At 40.8% G+C, this 20334-nt stretch overlaps 1 protein-coding gene across 1 annotated transcript in view; it reads left to right on the top strand.

Moving 5' to 3' along the window:
- LOC142151161 (mucin-17-like) overlaps positions 1 to 20334 on the top strand; it is a 37237-nt gene that overhangs the window by 1695 nt on the left and 15208 nt on the right. The window contains exons 2-7 of the mRNA XM_075206520.1: positions 2213 to 2311; positions 3560 to 3681; positions 13542 to 13600; positions 16607 to 16746; positions 19704 to 19763; positions 19976 to 20141. Coding sequence (XP_075062621.1) covers positions 2213 to 2311; positions 3560 to 3681; positions 13542 to 13600; positions 16607 to 16746; positions 19704 to 19763; positions 19976 to 20141 — 646 coding nt within the window. The remainder of the gene's footprint in view (positions 1 to 2212; positions 2312 to 3559; positions 3682 to 13541; positions 13601 to 16606; positions 16747 to 19703; positions 19764 to 19975; positions 20142 to 20334) is intronic.

Genomic DNA, 20334 nt, shown 5'->3' with positions numbered 1-20334 from the left:
CTCCACTGCTCCATTGCTAATTGTCATTGCTGAAATACAAATACTAGTCCTGGCAGGCTTTTCTTCTTATTTTGCAGTCAAATTGTACGGTGTTATATAGGTTACACACAAAGAGAAGAGCTCCAATGCTAATTGTCATTGCTGAAATACAAATACTAGACTTGGCAAGCTTTTCTTCTGACTTTGCAGTCAAATTGTATGGTGTTATATAGGTTACACACAAATAGAAGAGCTCCACTTTTCCATTGCTAATTGTCATTGCTGAAATACAAATACTAGGCCTGGCAGGCTAGGTCTTCTGACTTTGCAGTCAAATTGTACAGTGTTATATAGGTTACACAAAAAGAGAAGAGCTCCATTGCTAATTGTCATTTCTGAAGTACAAATACTAGTGCTGGCAGGCTTGGTGTAAATCTGCAGTCACATTGTACTGTGTTATCAAAATGTATTCACAGCAGTACACAGAAGACCGAAGCTTTATTGAGACAGACACAAATATAGGGAAGCGTGCAAAAATTAATGCAAGACATTCAACAAAACTTCAAACAGTGGTGCGGGAATGGGTTGGAGGGGGTAAGGGAGGGAGAGATACAAGCCCAAGGTTTTATTGAATAAACAGACACATAGGGGAAGAAGGAGACGAGGGAGACAGAATATTAATCATCTTCCTCGGGATTGTCAATGGTGTTATATCATCTTAGCAGGCTGTAGATCAGCCTACGACAATCCTGTAGCATCTTTAAAGCAGTTCATAAATTGATTGTGTTGTCTGTAGTCTAGGCAGATATGATAACATGAGGCAAGGCTGCTCTTATAGCAACACAGTGGAGCTGCACACACAGTAAGGTTCATTGACGAAAGTGCAGAAATGAAAATTCGCACTGCAAATGCTTTTTTGTGATGCAAAGATACTTTATGGCAAAAGATCCATGTTTTATTGGCAAGCAGTTTTACAAGGGAGCTCATGGATTATCATACTAAGATGTCAGATCAGAGACTCAACGGTGCAAAAGGGAGGAGTTTGGGATTCAGGGACTTTTCTTCTGAGTACAGATTAGGTGAATGGTTGAGCAATCAACTTGGGCACATACGTGCAGATACAAGATTTTGTTTTGAAGGACATGATTATGTGAGATAACTAGGGTGGAGAAGACATATTAAGGGGAGAGGGTCACTGCCTTGTCAGAAGGTGCACAACCTTTTTTCGTCCAGCAAAACCACTATATGTTTCCACTGTATCTAACATCTCAGCGATCGCGCCTCTTCCTATACTTTGAAAGAGACACATTTTGCATTGTCCAGTTGCGCTTCTGCAAGGAGGAGCATATCTAGGTGTATTTCAATCATTGCAATACAAACTACAAACTATCAAATAAGCAAAAGTGACAATTAATAAAACCAGTTTTGAGGTCACTGCACTCTGATGATTAATTTGCAATGCAAATAAGTAAATACTTAGCAAAATGTTATGAGAAAACCAGAAGTTTAAATGAAAAATGTGGGTGGTCCTAGGTGTTAGTAGGTTGGACTTTGAATAGACATTAAACTCATTTTGCCATGCTCCTTACCATATGGATTCACAAACCCACAAAACTAGGGGCAGATTGATTTACCATGGGTAGTCCCAAGGATTTAGGAGTGGGTATGGACCATAAAATGTGGTAGGCAGACATTCACAACTAAAGATACCATGCTGTCTGCTTTTCTTGGTACGTGAGGCTTACCGCTTCCAAATCAATAAAACAAAGACAATAACTTGGCAGATATTATATAATATGGATAAATTTACAGTGTCATATATTTGACTATCTTCCAAATTGTTGGACTGTTGGGTGATTTTGGGGGTTTTAAAATAATTTACAAAAATCAATTCATTAAGGGATAAAGACAATGATAGTGAATGATGTAACTACATAGGCCAAAGCTAGTACTACCCGACTGGCCCCTAACACTCAATAGGGGTCCAGCTCTACCTGCCTCTGGTTGCAATCCACAGCAACCAAGAGATTAGCTTTCTTTAAACCAATGACACTAGATTACTAAAAGCTGATATCTGGTTTGTTGCCATGTGTTACAGCCAATAATTGCTCTCTGCTCCCTATTTTGCTTTGCTAAAATCTTTTCTTGATTCCAGTTTGAACTCCTGCTATTGTCATAAATCACTTCATCTTAAGATTCTTAGAAAGTAAAATTATTATTTTTTCTATACCAGAATGTAGGAATGGAGGTATCCATGATGGAATAAAATGCATATGTCAAGATGAATTCTATGGTCCCCAGTGTGAGAATCTGTTGGACAGAGTTATATTCGGTAAGATTTTCCAAACAAACCTCATAACTAAATTAAGGTTTTTAGGCCTACAACCATGCATCTACAAGGGGAAATAATCAGCTAAAATGACAATATAAGGGGGGTGGTGTGTCTATATATGAGATAAAGCCCTCTGAATGCAAATTCAACAGGAGCAACATAAGTGGTAGAATAAGTCTTAGGAATCCTTAACTTTAATAGTGTACAAGTTGGCAACATGTAGGGCATGATGAAATATGTTATTTTATTTGTTTTATTGTTTTTCTCACAATTCGAAATGCAAATGTGAATGTTTTTACTATATTCCATGTGTTGATAATTCATTCAGTGTCTATGTAGCAATATGCACACACAATTTGTATTCTTCTATATTCAGTTTTCATCATCACCGATTAAGTCACTAGCCCTCCTGCCTTCCCAAAATTAGTAGTTAAGTGAGTGTCCCTCTCTTGAGACCCCTACAATTTTCAGGAGTCCCAAGTGACCCGACACTTACATATAGCCAGTATGTCTGTCAAACAAATTCACCACTACTATTTCAGCAGCAGGATAAATCCACAACACCAATTCTATGACAATCTATTAGAGCCACTGTGTCATGTGTCCCTATGCACAGATTAGAATGATGAATAGCATAAACAGTGGGGGGCCCAAGCAGGCATGTGTTTACAGTTGGGTGAACACATTCTAAATTAACACACATGTTTGAGTCCCACTAATGGAATCCCTTCATCCATAATTGTCTGGGGTAACATGGTTTGTTGGTGAAGATCATGTAGCAACAAACAAAATTCAAAGTGGGAAAAATACAATTAAAAACAAAATCCCCTCTCTGTGCTGCCTCCTCTGTTGTGCTGCCCTAGGCACAAGGCTAATTAGGCTCTTTGGTAAATACAGCCCGGGTCCAAGTGGTAGGCACGCACCAAAGTATTAATATTCAGAATTGAGATAGCGGTGTGTTTGGTGAAAGCCGAAAATTCCTTTAAAAAATTTATTTTAGTGGAATTCGTGGTCAGTGGGAAAAGTGGTTGAGCTGTTGAAAATAAGTGTTGATCATTGACATTGAATTAGAGGAGTTTTTAAGGGAGTTGACACCACCTGAACTTTCATTTCCAACCATTTCCCAATCAGAACAATATATTGCTATAGATACTTAGACATACATTATGTGGGAGAATCCATTGTTCAGATTTGTCTTTATCATTATACCTGTTGGTACATCTAATATTACAGATTCTCTCTGTACAGGCAAGACAGTTAACACGTCTGTGAATGTGGTGCTGAGCATCCCTAACAGAATTTTTCATCTGAATCTGACGGACAAATCGACACAGCTATATAAGGATTTTGAGGTGGAGTTTAAAAGTAAGGTGAGGGATCACATATCATTTAACATGAACTATGGTGTGCAATTACTTACAACTGGACAGATTTGAAATGACATCTGTTTGTGTAGCAGAAATTCAGGAATTTCCCTATATGAATGGCCGCAAAGAGAATGTATGCATATGTTTCAAAGCAGACTTGTGCGCATCTGGCACTTGTACCTCCTTAAGATTGGAGAAACAAAATTGGGAAGGAACAGGCGACTAAATGTAGGCTGAGTACTGTAAGGACATGTTCACACAAATGCGGTTCCTGCAAACCTACAGAAGCATGCACATACAACTGCTAGATAATAGATGCAAATACGCACTGATTGTTAGACACCTAGATACGTGGGACCACTTCATAACATAAGGTCTATAACATAAGGTCTATCAGAACTCCAGCTCATAGTCTTTTGTACGTACTTGCCAACTTTTGAAAAATAACTTGAGGGAGATTCTGCAAGTAAAGCTGAGGTACTGTGCTGAGTGCAACTTGCTGTCCAAAGAAGCATACCTGGTACCATCCCAGGGGCGTATCTAGCAAACAACTTACATATAATTAATTATTTTATTACATTAATATATATTTTTACTTTACTATAACAGTTACAACTACATTAGTGATATACAAGTAGAAATTACTGCTACACTGCTTGATAAATAATAAAGTCCCAATCACTTGTGATAACTGGATGAATATATAGAATAAAGAAAGAGAATAAAGAAAATCACTCTGTGAAAACACTTCAATGCATTGATAGAGCTTGTCAAGTAGGCCCTAAATTGTCAAAACTGTCAAAAATCTCTCTATCAAACTTTACCAAATGTATTTTGGACTTTTAATAAATTATGTAAAAAGAATATATATATATATATATATATATATATATATATATATATATATATATTAGAGATGAGCGCACTCGGATTTTGTGAATCCGAGCCCACCCGAACGTTGCCGATCCGAGTCGGATCCGAGACAGATCCCGGTATTGGCGCCAAATGAAAACCTGAAACAGAGGCTCGGAGTCATAATCCCGCTGTCGGATCTCGCGATACTCGGATCCTATCAATTTCCCGCTAGTCGCCGCCATCTTCACTCGGGCATTGATCAGGGTAGAGGGAGGGTGTGTTAGGTGGTCCTCTGTCCTGGTAGATCTCTTGCTGTGCTGTTTAGTTCTGTGCTGTGCTGTGCTGTGTTCTGCAGTATCAGTCCAGTGGTGCTGTGTGCTGTGCTCTGTCAATTTTGAGTTCAGTGGTGCTGCTGGGTCCTGTGCTGTGTCCTGTTCAGTCCAGTGGTGCTGTGTCCTGTGCTCTGTCCTTCTAAGGGCATAGTTATTTCCCCATTATTCCCCATTTTCAAAAAAATTTAAAAAAAAGTTATAAAAAAAAAAATACAAAAAAATAATAAAAAAATAAATAAATTACAACAAAATTTGCAAAACCAATCCTGCAGTATAAGCCCATTGGAACTGCAATATTACCAAGTTCACACATTCTGCAGTATCTTGTGCTACATATAATGGAGACCAAAAATTTGGAGGATAAAGTAGGGAAAGATCAAGACCCACTTCCTCCTAATGCTGAAGCTGCTGCCACTAGTCATGACATAGACGATGAAATGCCATCAACGTCGTCTTCCAAGCCCGATGCCCAATCTCCTGGTACAGGGCATGTAAGATCCAAAAAGCCCAAGTTAAGTAAAAGTAGCAAAAAGAGAAACTTAAAATCATCTGCGGAGAAACGTAAAGTTGCCAATATGCCATTTACGACACGGAGTGGCAAGGAACGGCTTAGGCCCTGGCCCGTGTTCATGACTAGTGGTTCAGCTTCACCCAAGGATCTTAGCCCTCTTCCTCCCCCCCCCCTACAAAAAATTGAAGAGAGTTTTGCTGTCAGCAACAAAACAAAAGAGAAATTATCACAAATTACCAAGGCGAGTCCAAGGGTGTTGGTGGTTGTCAAGCCTGACCTTCCCATCACTGTACGGGAAGAGGTGGCTCGGGAGGAGGCTATTGATGATGTAGCTGGCGCTGTGGAGGAACTTGATGATGAGGATGGTGATGTGGTTATTGTAAATGAGGCACCAGGGGGGGAAACAGCTGATGTCCATGGGATGAAAAAGCCCATCGTCATGCCTGGTCAGAAGACCAAAAAATGCACCTCTTCGGTCTGGAGTTATTTTTATTCAAATCCGGACAACCAATGTATGGCCATATGTAGCTTATGTAAAGCTCAAATAAGCAGGGGTAAGGATCTTGCCCACTAGGGACATCCTCCCTTATACGTCACCTGAATAACCTTCATAGTTCAGTGGTTAGTTCAGGAACTGGGGCTAGGACCGTCATCGGTACAGGGACACCTAAAACCCGTGGTCCAGTTGGATACACACCAGCAACACCCTCCTCATCAACTTCCTCCACGATCTCCATCAGATTCAGTCCTGCAGCCAAAGTCAGCAGCCAGAATGAGTCCTCTTCAATACGGGATTCATCCGAGGAATCCTGCAGCGGTACGCCTACTACTGCCACTGCTGCTGTTGCTGCTGTTAGTCGGTCATCTTCCCAGAGAGGAAGTCGTAAGACCGCTAAGTCTTTCACAAAACAATTGACCGTCCAACAGTCGTTTGCCATGACCACAAAATACGATAGAAGTCACCCTATTGCAAAGCAGATAACTGCGACTGTAACTGCTATGTTGGTGTTAGACGTGCGCCCGGTGTCCGCCATCAGTGGAGTGGGATTTAGAGGGTTGATGGAGGTATTGTGTCCCAGGTACCAAATCCCGTCGAGATTCCACTTCACTAGGCAGGCGATACCAAAGATGTACAGAGAAGTACGAGCAAGTGTCCTCAGTGCTCTAAAAAATGCGGTTGTACCCACTGTCCACTTAACCACGGACATGTGGACAAGTGGTTCTGGGCAAACGAAGGACTATATGACTGTGACAGCCCACTGGGTAGATGCATCCCCTTCCGCAGCAACAGCAACAGCTGCATCAGTAGCAGCATCTACAAAACGGCTGCTCGTGCAAAGGCAGGCAACATTGTGTATTACAGGCTTTAATAAGAGGCACAACGCTGACAACATATTAGAGAAACTGAGGGAAATTATCTCCCAGTGGCTTACCCCACTAAGACTCTCATGGGGATTTGTGGTGTCAGACAATGCCAGTAACATTGTGCGGGCATTAAATATGGGCAATTTCCAGCACGTCCCATGTTTTGCCCACACCATTAATTTGGTGGTGCAGCATTACCTCAAGAGTGACAGGGGTGTGCAGGAGATGCTTGAGGTGGCGCGCAAAATTGCTGGACACTTTCGGCATTCAGCCAGTGCCTACCGCAGACTAGAGGCACATCAAAAAACCATGAACCTGCCCTGCCATCACCTCAAACAAGAGGTTGTGATGCACTGGAACTCCACCCTCTATATGCTGCAGAGGATGGAGGAGCAGCAAAAGGCCATTCAGGCCTACACAGCCACCTACGACATAGGCAAAGGAGTGGGGATGCACCTGAGTCAAGCGCAGTGGAGACTGATTTCCGTGTTGTGCAAGGTTCTCCAGCCGTTTGAACTTGCCACACGAGAAGTCAGTTCCGACACTGCCAGCTTGAGTCAGGTCATTCCCCTGATCAGGCTGTTGCAGAAGCAGCTGGAGAAAGTGAGCGAGGAGCTGGTAAACCATTGCGATTATACCAAGCATGTAGCTCTTGTGGATGTAGCCCTTCGTACACTTTGCCAGGATCCGAGGGTGGTCACTCTTTTAAAGTCAGAGGAATACATTCTAGCCACCGTGCTCGATCCCCGGTTTAAAGCTTATGTTGTGTCTCTGTTTCCGGCGGACACAAGTCTACAGCGGTGCAAAGACCTGCTGGTCAAGATATTGTCCTCTGAAGAGGACCGTGACATGCCAACAGCTCCACCCTCATTTTCTTCCACATCTATGGCTGCGAGGAAAAAGCTCAGTTTTCCTAAAAGACCCAATGGCGGGGATGCTGATAACATCTGGTCCGGACTGAAGGACCTGCCAACCATTGCAGACATGTCTATTGTCGCTGCATTGGATGCTGTCACAACTGAAAAAATGGTGGAGGATTATTTTGCTGACACCATCCAAATAGACATGTCAGACATTCCATATTGTTACTGGCAGGAAAAAAAGGCAGTTTGGAAGCCCCTGTACAAACTGGCTCTATTTTACCTGAGTTGCCCCCCCCCCCTCCAGTGTGTACTCGGAAAGAGTTTTTAGTGCAGCGGGGAACCTGGTCAGTGAGCGGCGAAGGAGGTTGCTTCCTCAGAACGTTGAAAAAATGATGTTCATAAAAATGAATTATCAATTCCTCAATCAAGTACAGCACTGCCCTCCAGATAGTACAGAGGGACCTGTGGTTGTGGAGTCCAGCGGGGACAAATTGATAATGTGTGAGGAGGAGGAAGTACACACTGTAGGGGGATAGGAATCAGAGGTTGAGGATGAGGATGACATCTTTCCTCAGTAGAGCCTGTTTAGTTTGTACAGGGAGAGATGAATTGTAATTTTGGTGTTGGGGCCCAAACAAACCAATCATTTTAGCCACAGTTGTTTGGTAGGCCCTGTCGCTGAAATGATTGGTTTGTTAAAGTGTGCATGTCCTATTTCAACAACATAAGAGTGGGTGGGAGGGCCCAAGGACAATTCCATCTTGCAACTCTTTTTTTGGCATTATGTGACCATTCAACAGTCGTTTGCCATGTTCAAAAAGTAAAACAAAATGACAACAAATTCAAAAAATTTAACCAAAAGTAAAATGCCCTGTCATAATTTAAAACAAGAGGTATTGACGTGCTAGAACTACTGTAGTGTTTATATGTTATAAACACTACACTTGAAAGTTGGAGGAGGTATTGTGGCCCCGGTACCAAATTTAGTACCAGGGCCACTCCACTATGCAGTCCAGATAGAGGTGTATCAGATATTAAACAATGTTGACTGTTGCTGCAAAATTTTTAAATAATATTGTGGGGAACACTACACTATGCAGTCCATAAACTTTTTTGGTAGAATTCAGAGCTGTGGAGGGTTTTTTAATTATATTGTGGCCTCGGTAAAAAATTGTGTACCGGGGCCACCCCACTACGCAGTCAAGAAACTTTTTTTTTGGAATTCAGACCCGTGGAGGGTTTTTTAATTATATTGTGGCCCCGGTAAAAAATTGTGTACCGGGGCCACCCCACTACGCAGTCAAGAAACTTTTTTTTTGGAATTCAGACCCGTGGAGGGTTTTTTAATTATATTGTGGCCCTGTCATAATTTAAAACAAGAGGTATTGACGTGCTAGAACTACTGTAGTGTTTATTTGTTATAAACACTACACTTGAAAGTTGGAGGAGGTATTGTGGCCCCGGTACCAAATTTAGTACCAGGGCCACTCCACTATGCAGTCCAGATAGAGGTGTATCAGATATTAAACAATGTTGACTGTTGCTGCAAAATTTTTAAATAATATTGTGGGGAACACTACACTATGCAGTCCATAAACTTTTTTGGTAGAATTCAGACCTGTGGAGGGTTTTTTAATTATATTGTGGCCTCGGTAAAAAATTGTGTACCGGGGCCACCCCACTACGCAGTCAAGAAACTTTTTTTTTGGAATTCAGACCCGTGGAGGGTTTTTTAATTATATTGTGGCCCCGGTAAAAAATTGTGTACCGGGGCCACCCCACTACGCAGTCAAGAAACTTTTTTTTGGGAATTCAGACCCGTGGAGGGTTTTTTAATTATATTGTGGCCCCGGTAAAAAATTGTGTACTGGGGCCACCCCACTACGCACTCAAGAAACTTTTTTTTTGGAATTCAGACCCGTGGAGGGTTTTTTAATTATATTGTAGGGACCACTCCTCTACGCAGTCCAGGTACAATTTTTGGTGGGATTCAGACCATTTGAGGGTTTTAAAATTTTATTGTGGTGACCACTCCTCTACGCAGTCCAGGTACAATTTTTGGTGTAATTAAGACCAGTTGATGGTTTTCTTATTATATTGTGGGGACCACTCCTCTACGCAGTCCAGATACAATTTTTGGTGGGATTCAGACCAGTTGATGCTGGTTTTCTTATTATATTGTGGTGACCACTCCTCTATGCAGTCCAGGTACAATTTTTGGTGTAATTAAGACCAGTTGATGGTTTTCTTATTATATTGTGGTGACCACTCCTCTACGCAGTCCAGGTACAATTTTTGGTGTAATTAAGACCAGTTGATGGTTTTCTTACTATATTGTGGGGACCACTCCTCTACGCAGTCCAGGTACAATTTTTGGTGGGATTCAGACCATTTGAGGGATTTTAAATTATATTGTGGTGACCACTCCTCTACGCAGTCCAGGTACAATTTTTGGTGTAATTAAGACCAGTTGATGCCGGTTTTCTTAATATATTGTGGGGACCACTCCTCTACGCAGTCCAGATACAATTTTTGGTGGGATTCAGACCAGTTGATGCCGGTTTTCTTATTATATTGTGGGGACCACTCCTCTACGCAGTCCAGATACAATTTTTGGTGGGATTCAGACCAGTTGATGCCGGTTTTCTTATTATCTTGTGATGACCACTCCTCTATGCAGTCCAGGTACAATTTTTGGAGTAATTAAGACCAGTTGATGGTTTTCCTATTATATTGTGGGGACCACTCCTCTACGCAGTCCAGGTACAATTTTTGGTGGGATTCAGACCATTTGAGGGTTTTTAAATTATATTGTGATGACCACTCCTCTATGCAGTCCAGGTACAATTTTTGGAGTAATTAAGACCAGTTGATGGTTTTCCTATTATATTGTGGGGACCACTCCTCTACGCAGTCCAGGTACAATTTTTGGTGGGATTCAGACCATTTGAGGGTTTTTAATTTATATTGTGGGGACCACTCCTCTACGCAGTCCAGATACAATTTTTGGTGGGATTCAGACCAGTTGATGCTGGTTTTCTTATTATATTGTGGTGACCACTCCTCTATGCAGTCCAGGTACAATTTTTGGTGTAATTAAGACCAGTTGATGGTTTTCTTATTATATTGTAGGGACCACTCCTCTACGCAGTCCAGATACAATTTTTGGTGTAATTAAGACCAGTTGATGGTTTTCTTATTATATTGTGGGGACCACTCCTCTACGCAGTCCAGGTACAATTTTTGGTGGGATTCAGACCATTTGAGGGTTTTTAAATTATATTGTGGTGACCACTCCTCTACGCAATCCAGGTACAATTTTTGGTGTAATTAAGACCAGTTGATGGTTTTCTTATTATATTGTGGGGACCACTCCTCTACGCAGTCCAGATACAATTTTTGGTGTAATTAAGACCAGTTGATGGTTTTCTTATTATACTGTGGTGACCACTCCTCTACGCAGTCCAGGTACAATTTTTGGTGTAATTAAGACCAGTTGATGCCGGTTTTCTTAATATATTGTGGGGACCACTCCTCTACCCAGTCCAGATACAATTTTTGGTGGGATTCAGACCAGTTGATGCCGGTTTTCTTATTATATTGTGGGGACCACTCCTCTACGCAGTCCAGATACAATTTTTGGTGGGATTCAGACCAGTTGATGCCGGTTTTCTTATTATATTGTGGGAACCACTCCTCTACGCAGTCCAGATACAATTTTTGGTGTAATTAAGACCAGTTGATGGTTTTCTTATTATCTTGTGATGACCACTCCTCTATGCAGTCCAGGTACAATTTTTGGTGTAATTAAGACCAGTTGATGGTTTTCCTATTATATTGTGGGGACCACTCCTCTACGCAGTCCAGGTACAATTTTTGGTGGGATTCAGACCATTTGAGGGTTTTTAAATTATATTGTGGTGACCACTCCTCTACGCAGTCCAGGTACAATTTTTATTGTAATTAAGACCAGTTGATGCCGGTTTTCTTATTATATTGTGGGGACCACTCCTCTACGCAGTCCAGATACAATTTTTGGTGGGATTCAGACCAGTTGATGCTGGTTTTCTTATTATATTGTGGTGACCACTCCTCTATGCAGTCCAGGTACAATTTTTGGTGTAATTAAGACCAGTTGATGGTTTTCTTATTATATTGTAGGGACCACTCCTCTACGCAGTCCAGATACAATTTTTGGTGTAATTAAGACCAGTTGATGGTTTTCTTATTATATTGTGGGGACCACTCCTCTATGCAGTCCAGGTACAATTTTTGGTGTAATTAAGACCAGTTGATGGTTTTCTTATTATATTGTGGGGACCACTCCTCTATGCAGTCCAGGTACAATTTTTGGTGGGATTCAGACCATTTGAGGGTTTTTAAATTATATTGTGGTGACCACTCCTCTACGCAATCCAGGTACAATTTTTGGTGTAATTAAGACCAGTTGATGGTTTTCTTATTATATTGTGGGGACCACTCCTCTACGCAGTTCAGATACAATTTTTGGTGTAATTAAGACCAGTTGATGGTTTTCTTATTATACTGTGGTGACCACTCCTCTACGCAGTCCAGGTACAATTTTTGGTGGGATTCAGACCATTTGAGGGTTTTTAAATTATATTGTGGTGACCACTCCTCTACGCAGTCCAGGTACATTTTTTGGTGCGATTAAGACCAGTTGATGGTTTTCTTATTATATTGTGGGGACCACTCCTCTACACAGTCCAGAAAGATACCTCGTTGCAACGTTTTGGACTAATAACAATATTGTGAGGTGTTCAGAATACACTGTAAATTAGTGGAAATGACTGTTATTGAATGTTATTGAGGTTAATAATAGCGTAGGAGTGAAAATAAGCCCAAAAACTTGATTTTTGAACTTTTTATGCTTTTTCCAAAAAAAAATCCGAATCCAAAACCTTAAATCCGAATCCAAAACCTTTCGGCAGGTGTTTTGCGAAACAAATCCGATTCCAAAACCTCAAGAAAATCCGAATCCAAAACACAAAACACGAGACACCAAAAGTCGCCGGTGCACATCCCTAATATATATACACACACAAACATATATCGGTCACAACAATAAAACCATGAAAACCATTGAACAGTGGAGTGACTAATATTATCTTGTTACAATGGCACATGTCAAGGGATGGGATATATTAGGCAGCAAATCATCAGTCAATTTGATGTGTTGGAAGTAGGAAAATTGGCCGAGTATGGATCTTAACGACTTTGGCAAGGTCCAAATTGTGATGGCTAGGCTGGGTCAGAGCAAATTCAAAACGGCAGGTCTTGAGGGGTGTTCCCAGAATGTAATGGTTAGTACCTATCAAAAGTGTTCCAAGGAAGGGCAACTAGGGTCATGGGCATCCAAGGCTCATTAATGCGTGCGGGAAGCAAAGGCTAGCCTATCTGGTCCAATCCCGCAGAAGAGCTACTGTAGCACAAATTCCTGAAAACTTAATGCTTGCTATGATAGAAAAGTATCATCACAGCTTATTGTGTATAGGGCTGCATAGCCGTAGACTGGTCAGGTTGCCCATGTTGACCCCTGAGCAATGGAAGAAGGTTGCCTGTATGGACACAGGTGGCCTGTTGTGCACACCTCTGCATGTGGGCGGAACTACATTATATTTGGATGCACTTTTTTTAAGAGTAATTTGTTATCAACTCTGCATCAGCCCCCAAATGCATATGTTACTAAGCTACACTGCAGTTAGATCAGTTGCATTCTGCATGCATGCAGCTGAATATACAGAAATGCATCATGCACCTAAATAAACTGCAGTTGAGCCAAACAACCTGTGCATGTAATTAATGTCTGCTTTAAAAAGATCATCCGATAACTTAGTGCTATTCAATTCTTGTATAGTTATATTATCTTTGTATCCCATAATAATAGATCCCCTTCTTGCCTTTTTCCCTATACAGATGATAAACCTCTATTCTGGTATTCCAGGGTACTTAGATGTGGTAATTCATCAAATCAGGTAAGAAACTCTCGATTGTATAACGATTCACATCACTTATTATATCATTTCACACATCTAAAAGACTTATCATAGAATAATATTTTGAAATAAAATTTGACCTATGTACGGTCAATCAAACTTTTGTGCAGCACCATAGAGAACATAATAGAACTATGGAATGACTAATTAATTGCATAACTATAGTCGACAGTGCTTTGGCTATAGGGCCATGAGGTAAGGTAGACCAGGCTATGCTGTTCAAACCACTCTGCTGGTCCTAGCTCTGCTCTTCTGAGCATGCACAGTACAGGGGTCCACAGCTAAGCAGAGTAGTTCCTGCGCAGGTGCCAACTCCATGCATTCTAAGAAGAACATTTTATGGTGTCTGGAGGGAATAGACATGTATCGTCATCTCCCGTCCCCAAATTTTGCTATGGGGTCCGTTGACTTGGTTTGTAGTCTCACTCTAGTCACTGTAGCAGAGCACTTAGGACGACAAATGGTGAAAATAATAATGGTGAAAAAAATAATGTGCTTTAACCCTTATCAGCCAAGCTGTACCTATCAACAGTGCAGATTTTATCGGAACAAAATAGATTTTGTTTTTAAAGAAGTGTGGCCTCCACCAATACGGGTGAGGTATGGGTGGGTTAGGGTTTGTATGATTTGCTTTGTTTTCAGTATGGAGTACTAACAGCTATGCATCAACTTGTCAATTTTCATTACTCTACATCACTAAAAACTGATCTCTGGTTGCTAAAGATTATAGTACTACATGCTATTATATCTAATAGTGAGACCCCCAGTTATCTGAAGCCAAGAGCCAGCTTGCTCCATAGTTCCAGGTAATGGTGGGGTGAGGTTATGTCCCTCTTATGTGCTATACATGGGGAAAGATTTAGTTATGGAAGTTTGCACAAAAGTACACAACTTATTTAAATAAACTCTAGTTCTACAAGGAGAAATAAAAAGATAATGTTTAGCACAAACGCATATAAATATACACACCGGTACTGATTCAGAGTGAAACGCAAGCAGAATCGTAACTTGCAGTCTGAAAAGGTCGCACACAAGTGTATACATATATACACTGTATTCAGAGTTGAAGGTGTGTGCAGGTCTGAATAAGTAGCAGATGCATCCGCTTGACAACAAACACACTCCTCAGATACTTATGTCCAACTTTTGAACATATACAAAAATGTTTTATTTCATTTGTTACAAACACAATGGTTCACTAGTTTGGGTATTTTTTCATCATCATTTTTTACTTACAACACATAATAACACTTTTTCTTTATTGTCTGTGACAATGTCGCAGTCAGAATCTGTACGCAGTTGCTCGAACACACCCTTACTGCACAATGCCTGCATTAGAATACACCTTCCCTCCCCATGATGCCTCTTCAGGCATCATAAGGAGTGGTAAGTGGCAAAAAGTTAGAGGTCTGAATAGCTGCAGTTGCCTACGTTCAATTTCTGTGCATTAATTAGTGTTGCTATATAAATAGCTGATGATGAAATACAACCCTTAAACATGACATCCTGTACTCTAACAGGTAGAGAGATATAGATTGCATTTCAAGGCTGATCGCCTTCTGATAACTTTAATTCAGTGCCTGGTGCATCTCTTCCTGCAAATTTTACAAAATATCTGCTGAGCTTTCTGCATTGGAAAAAATATATATAATAGAACTGCTTTGTGGTGTTATCCAGGGCTACCAGCATACACAACACTGATCATATAAATACAGGGCTGAAAACAACAGAAGGATGTTAAAACAGGTGAGCTATGGGCAACACGGTGGTTTAGTGGTTAGCACCTCTGCCTCACAGCACTTGGGTCATGAGTTCAATTCCCAACCATGGCCTTATCTGTCTAAGGTTTGTATGTTCTCCTCGTGTTTTCGTGGGTTTCCTCCCACACTCCAAAAACATACTAGTAGGTTTATTGGCTGCTATAAAAATTGACCCTAGTCTTCTGTCTCTGTGTGTATGTTAGGGAATTTAGACTGTAAGCTCCAATGGGACAGGGACTGATGTGAATGAGTTCTCTGTACAGTGCTGTGGAATCAGTGGTGCTATATAAATAAATGATGATGATGAGGTACAAGCCAATAATTTAAGAAATCCCATTTAGAGTTCTACTTTTAACAAATAGTACTGTTCTTGTAATTGATTGGTATATTGCCATACCATCCAACATTCAAACATGAGAAATTAGTACAAAAATGTCCCATCCCCAATCCACCCAACCATGTCTTGGTGCACCCAAAATATTTACTTTGTAATCATACTTCTCCCTTTCCAGGTTCGGGATTTGGGAATGTCCCACTGAAGTTAGCACAGTTAGCAGTTATCTAATCCCCCAGTATTAGTGGTAATGGCTAAAATATATTGGATATTGCACTCCCTATTATAAATTATATGTATAAAAAATACAATGAGGAGATTAGTGTGGTGATTACTAATATCTGTAATAATTTAGAGTAAGGGTGATAATTATTGCTTATAATATACAGGTTTCTACGTATCTTCTAATAAATCATAAAGGTAACACATTAGAAGTTACAGACAGGGCCGCCATCAGGGGGGTATGGGGGGTACTGTTGTACCGGGCTCACCAGGGGGCCCGGTACAACAGCGCAACATATACTTACCTGGGGGCCCGCCGCTGGTCTCCGCTACTGTGTCTTCAGCCTGGCTGTCACCGTGACAGCCAGGCACCAGGATGCGATCGCAGGGGTGGAGGAATCATTCCCCCTGCGATCATGAGATCTGTCAAAAGCAGAGCCCCCAGGTAAGTATATGTTGCTGTTGCTCATCGGGGCGGGGGGGCCCGGGGGACACGAGGGCCCGTACTGGGCATGATTATTTCTGAAGGCGGCCCTGGTTACAGATAACAAACGAGTGCATATACAGATACTATTTACTGGAGTAAATTAACATTAATTGTGTATTATAAAAAAACAAAAAACTTGGAATTAAATTAGCATCACATTTTTCTGTCTCCCTCTCTCACAGGAACGGCAGTGTTATTGTGAATCATGATGCAATTGTGGAGATTGAATTCAAGGAAGACGTTAGTGTGAGACACCAGTACACTGGTATCCTCCAACAATTCAAGGAACTCATGGAAGAAAACTGCACTGAGATTATCACCTGTAAGTAAAAGTCTAGTGATGGTTATTTACCAACACGGGTGCAAAAGTATACATATGTGCTAACTCATGGCAACATAATATATTTTCTTTAAATGAAATGTGCACTAAATGTATTAAGACTATTTACTATTTGGCTTCTATTACTTACTTTGTCTATGCACTTCTGTACCTTTGTTAGTAAACTCATCAAAAGAGATTCTGAGAAGGACATATATATTAAAGGACAATTCAACATTTAAACAGTGACTTCCATTAAATATATTAAGCTCAAACATAAGATTGCTATTTTCGCAAGCATTATTGAGCTTCCATTTACAATATTTAGGGATGCTTGCCCTACTAAGGAGTAATATTATTTAGCCTGATAGCCATGAGTAACAAGTAAGGATGGGCAGTCTAGGAACTGTCTATCCTTTTCACTTGAAACTTAATTTTGTGTTATCTTCTCTGCAGCTGTTGACTCCATGCATAATGCAATCACAAGATGCTGCTATCAGACTACAAGTAGCTTGATGAATATGCTATTTTGTTCAGTGCTACTATTGGATGGCTATCTGATATGAACTGTTTGAGTTGTCAATCAATGTAACAATATTTGTATCCAGTGATGTAATATTACTGCAGGCTGCCCTTCCTCTGCTAAAACTGCATTTTGGAAGCCATTAACCATCTTCTGCTCAACACACCTTTCCAATTGAGGCACAGCCAATCCCTACTGTAGAGCTTGTAGCCCAGAGAGAAACTACTCCCCTCTCTCTTCTGGATCCCCTTGTGCCTATTCTGTTTACCCTCCTTTAGGATGTAAGCTCACATGACCAGGGCCCTCTTCCCTCCTGTCTCCTCATCTGTTCTTCTGCTCCGTTGCTTATTGCATCAGCCTGCCTGGAGTTTCTGAAGTATTGGTATTTTTTGTTTATTGTTCTGTACTGTTTCACCCTGTATAGTCTATTGTTTGTACTGTGTACGGCGCTGCGGAAATCTTGTGGCGCCTAACAAATAAATGATAATAATAATAATAATTACTAGGCTGGTCAGTTCAACACAAACCCCCAAACCCTACATGCTACCCCAATTTCTCAGCTCCTTATTAACATTCCTAAATTATCCCTGTCTTTCAGGTATAGCACAATGCACAGGTAGTATTTCTATAAACACTACCTTAAATGTACTAGTATTTCCTGAATTAATTCAGTGCTATATTTCTGCCTATATTTTTGACATTGGTACCAAAATGTACCATGAATGCTGGGGACACCAATCTCATTTTTAGCAATCTATCTACCTGATCCACAGTATGCTGTATCCAAACACCCAGGAGACAGCAAGATCCATGCACTTCATCACCTTAGTGGCAGTTTATTATACCTGCCCTCCAAATTTTTGAATCCCCAACACCAGCACCTGTCTGGCCTTCACTACAACACTGTTCGAATCTTTATTAGACCAAGCATTACCCTGGTTGCTAATGGAAGTATCCTTGCAATGCTTCTCCTGAACTAACACCAACCTGGGCCAGATCTGGACTATCCTACTTGAGACTGTACCCCTTTGTTTATTTGTGACACAGCTTCCCATTCTCCCAATGGTACACCACCCTGCTCTACAAACTCATGCACTTTGGCAAAAATCTAGTCACACAAATCGAGGAGCACTTCATCACCAAAGTGGATTTTATGCGACAACTTGCCCCTTTAGCGCATAAATAAGACCCTGAGATTGCAGAGGCTACAGGGTCCCCCAAGAGCACAGAGAAGTGATGTGTGACTTTTATGACTGATACAGGAATATTGTGGCATTGAAACATCGCTACATGAAACAAGGTTCATACAGTCAATTTACTTTAACATCAATTAATTAATTAAACACAGGTCAGTGCAAATGCAAAGTAAACTGACAAATGCACCATGACAATTCTATAATTGCTACGTTTTGAGTGTAAGCGAAGGGATAAGTGGCAAAAATGTGTAGTTTGATTTATATTTATGGAGTTTACACAAATAAAATAAAGCCTTTATTGCGTTCTTAAAATCAATGAATGCTACTATAAAAGGGACATCTTTTTTACTTACCCAATTCCCTTATTCTAATTTCTTATCTCTCTCTTACAATAGTCACTGTTTACCAGGTAAACTTAGTTATCTTAGAATTTTGGGACAGCCTTCATATCACCTACCAATGTGACACTCATGCACTAAAGGTGCCCTCCACCCCCCTTAAACACAACTTTTCTGATCAACTGCTCATTGACTAATGTTATGATTAATAAACCAAGCGAATGTGACGGTAATGTACTGCCATAAAATCTCAAAAATTGATCACAATTGGGCCATTATTATTTTTTTCAGCTGCATGCTGTAAATGACCCTCTTTATATCGCAATGCCAGCTTTTGCCTGCATGTAATCAGGGCCAACAATAGGAAATTTTGCCCTGGTGTAGCTACTTCTTGCCCCTTCCATTAAGCTGCATACATGGTCTATAGGTGTGTGAATGTGCAGACCAAGTGGAAACTATTGGTCCACGCAGTCACTTTCCCCCACCTACAATTGGGTACAGATGGGGCTTTCAATGGGCAGTTTGGGCTGAAGCTCCATCAGCCCTCACCATCATCGCCACAGGGGTTAGAATTTCTGTTTTACAGGACTGAGACCATGAGTTCAATTCCCAACCAGTGCCTTATCAGTGTGGAGTTTGTATGTTCTCCTTGGGTTGTCTCTGGATACTCTGGTTTCCTCCCACAGTCAAAAAAGATTGTTGTGGGTTAATTGGCTGCTAACAAAATTAACCTTAGTATGTGTGTGTGTTAGGGAACTTAGACTGTAAGACTCAACAGGGCAGGGACTGATGTGAATGACAAATATTCTATGTTCAGCACTGCCTAATTGGCAACGCTATATAAGTAAATGATGAAGATATGTATGCATGTCTTGTTTTTTATTTTTTCCTCCTCTTTTATAGCAACCATATGTATTGAAGAAATCATGGCCATTATAGAAATCACTCCACTAACTGAAGAAGGTAAATGACACATCTCTGTACTTATTGGTTCTGGCCTATCCTATCATAAGGGAAGAGCCTTGTTTCAGGGAGAACTGTGGATACACCAAATAGCATAATCTACAACATATTACTTTACACCATTCATGATCAGGTTTTCTACCCAAAATGTTTAGCAGGAATTAACAGGATTATTGTATGCATTGCTGGAATTTACTATTTTCCATCCACAGAACTCTGCAAGCAGAAAATTTCATTTGGCTTTAAGGATTATTATGATCATATGGTCACTGCTGAGGGACTGATCTGCGAGTCTCACTGTAGCCCTTCAAACAGTAAAGCTCCAGATTGCAATGGTGGACATTGTGAAATCCAGAACACAACTGGGCCACATTGCCTGTAAGTCATTTTCTTGAAGAGTATTTTCCACTTTTAAGTGGCTTCAACAAATTAGGTGCATGAAGAGAGTATCTGGGTGCGGTTTGGGCGAATAGAAGGCAGGGATTGTTTTTGAACGGGTCTACATGTCTTAATGTTGGATGGTATGCCCTAAGTTGCAAAAGGTCGCTAAACAGTAATTATTTTATCTTTT

Source organism: Mixophyes fleayi, chromosome 4 (genome assembly GCF_038048845.1).
Source record: "Mixophyes fleayi isolate aMixFle1 chromosome 4, aMixFle1.hap1, whole genome shotgun sequence".
NCBI lineage: Eukaryota > Metazoa > Chordata > Amphibia > Anura > Limnodynastidae > Mixophyes > Mixophyes fleayi.
This window is presented reverse-complemented; position numbering and strand designations above follow the sequence as displayed.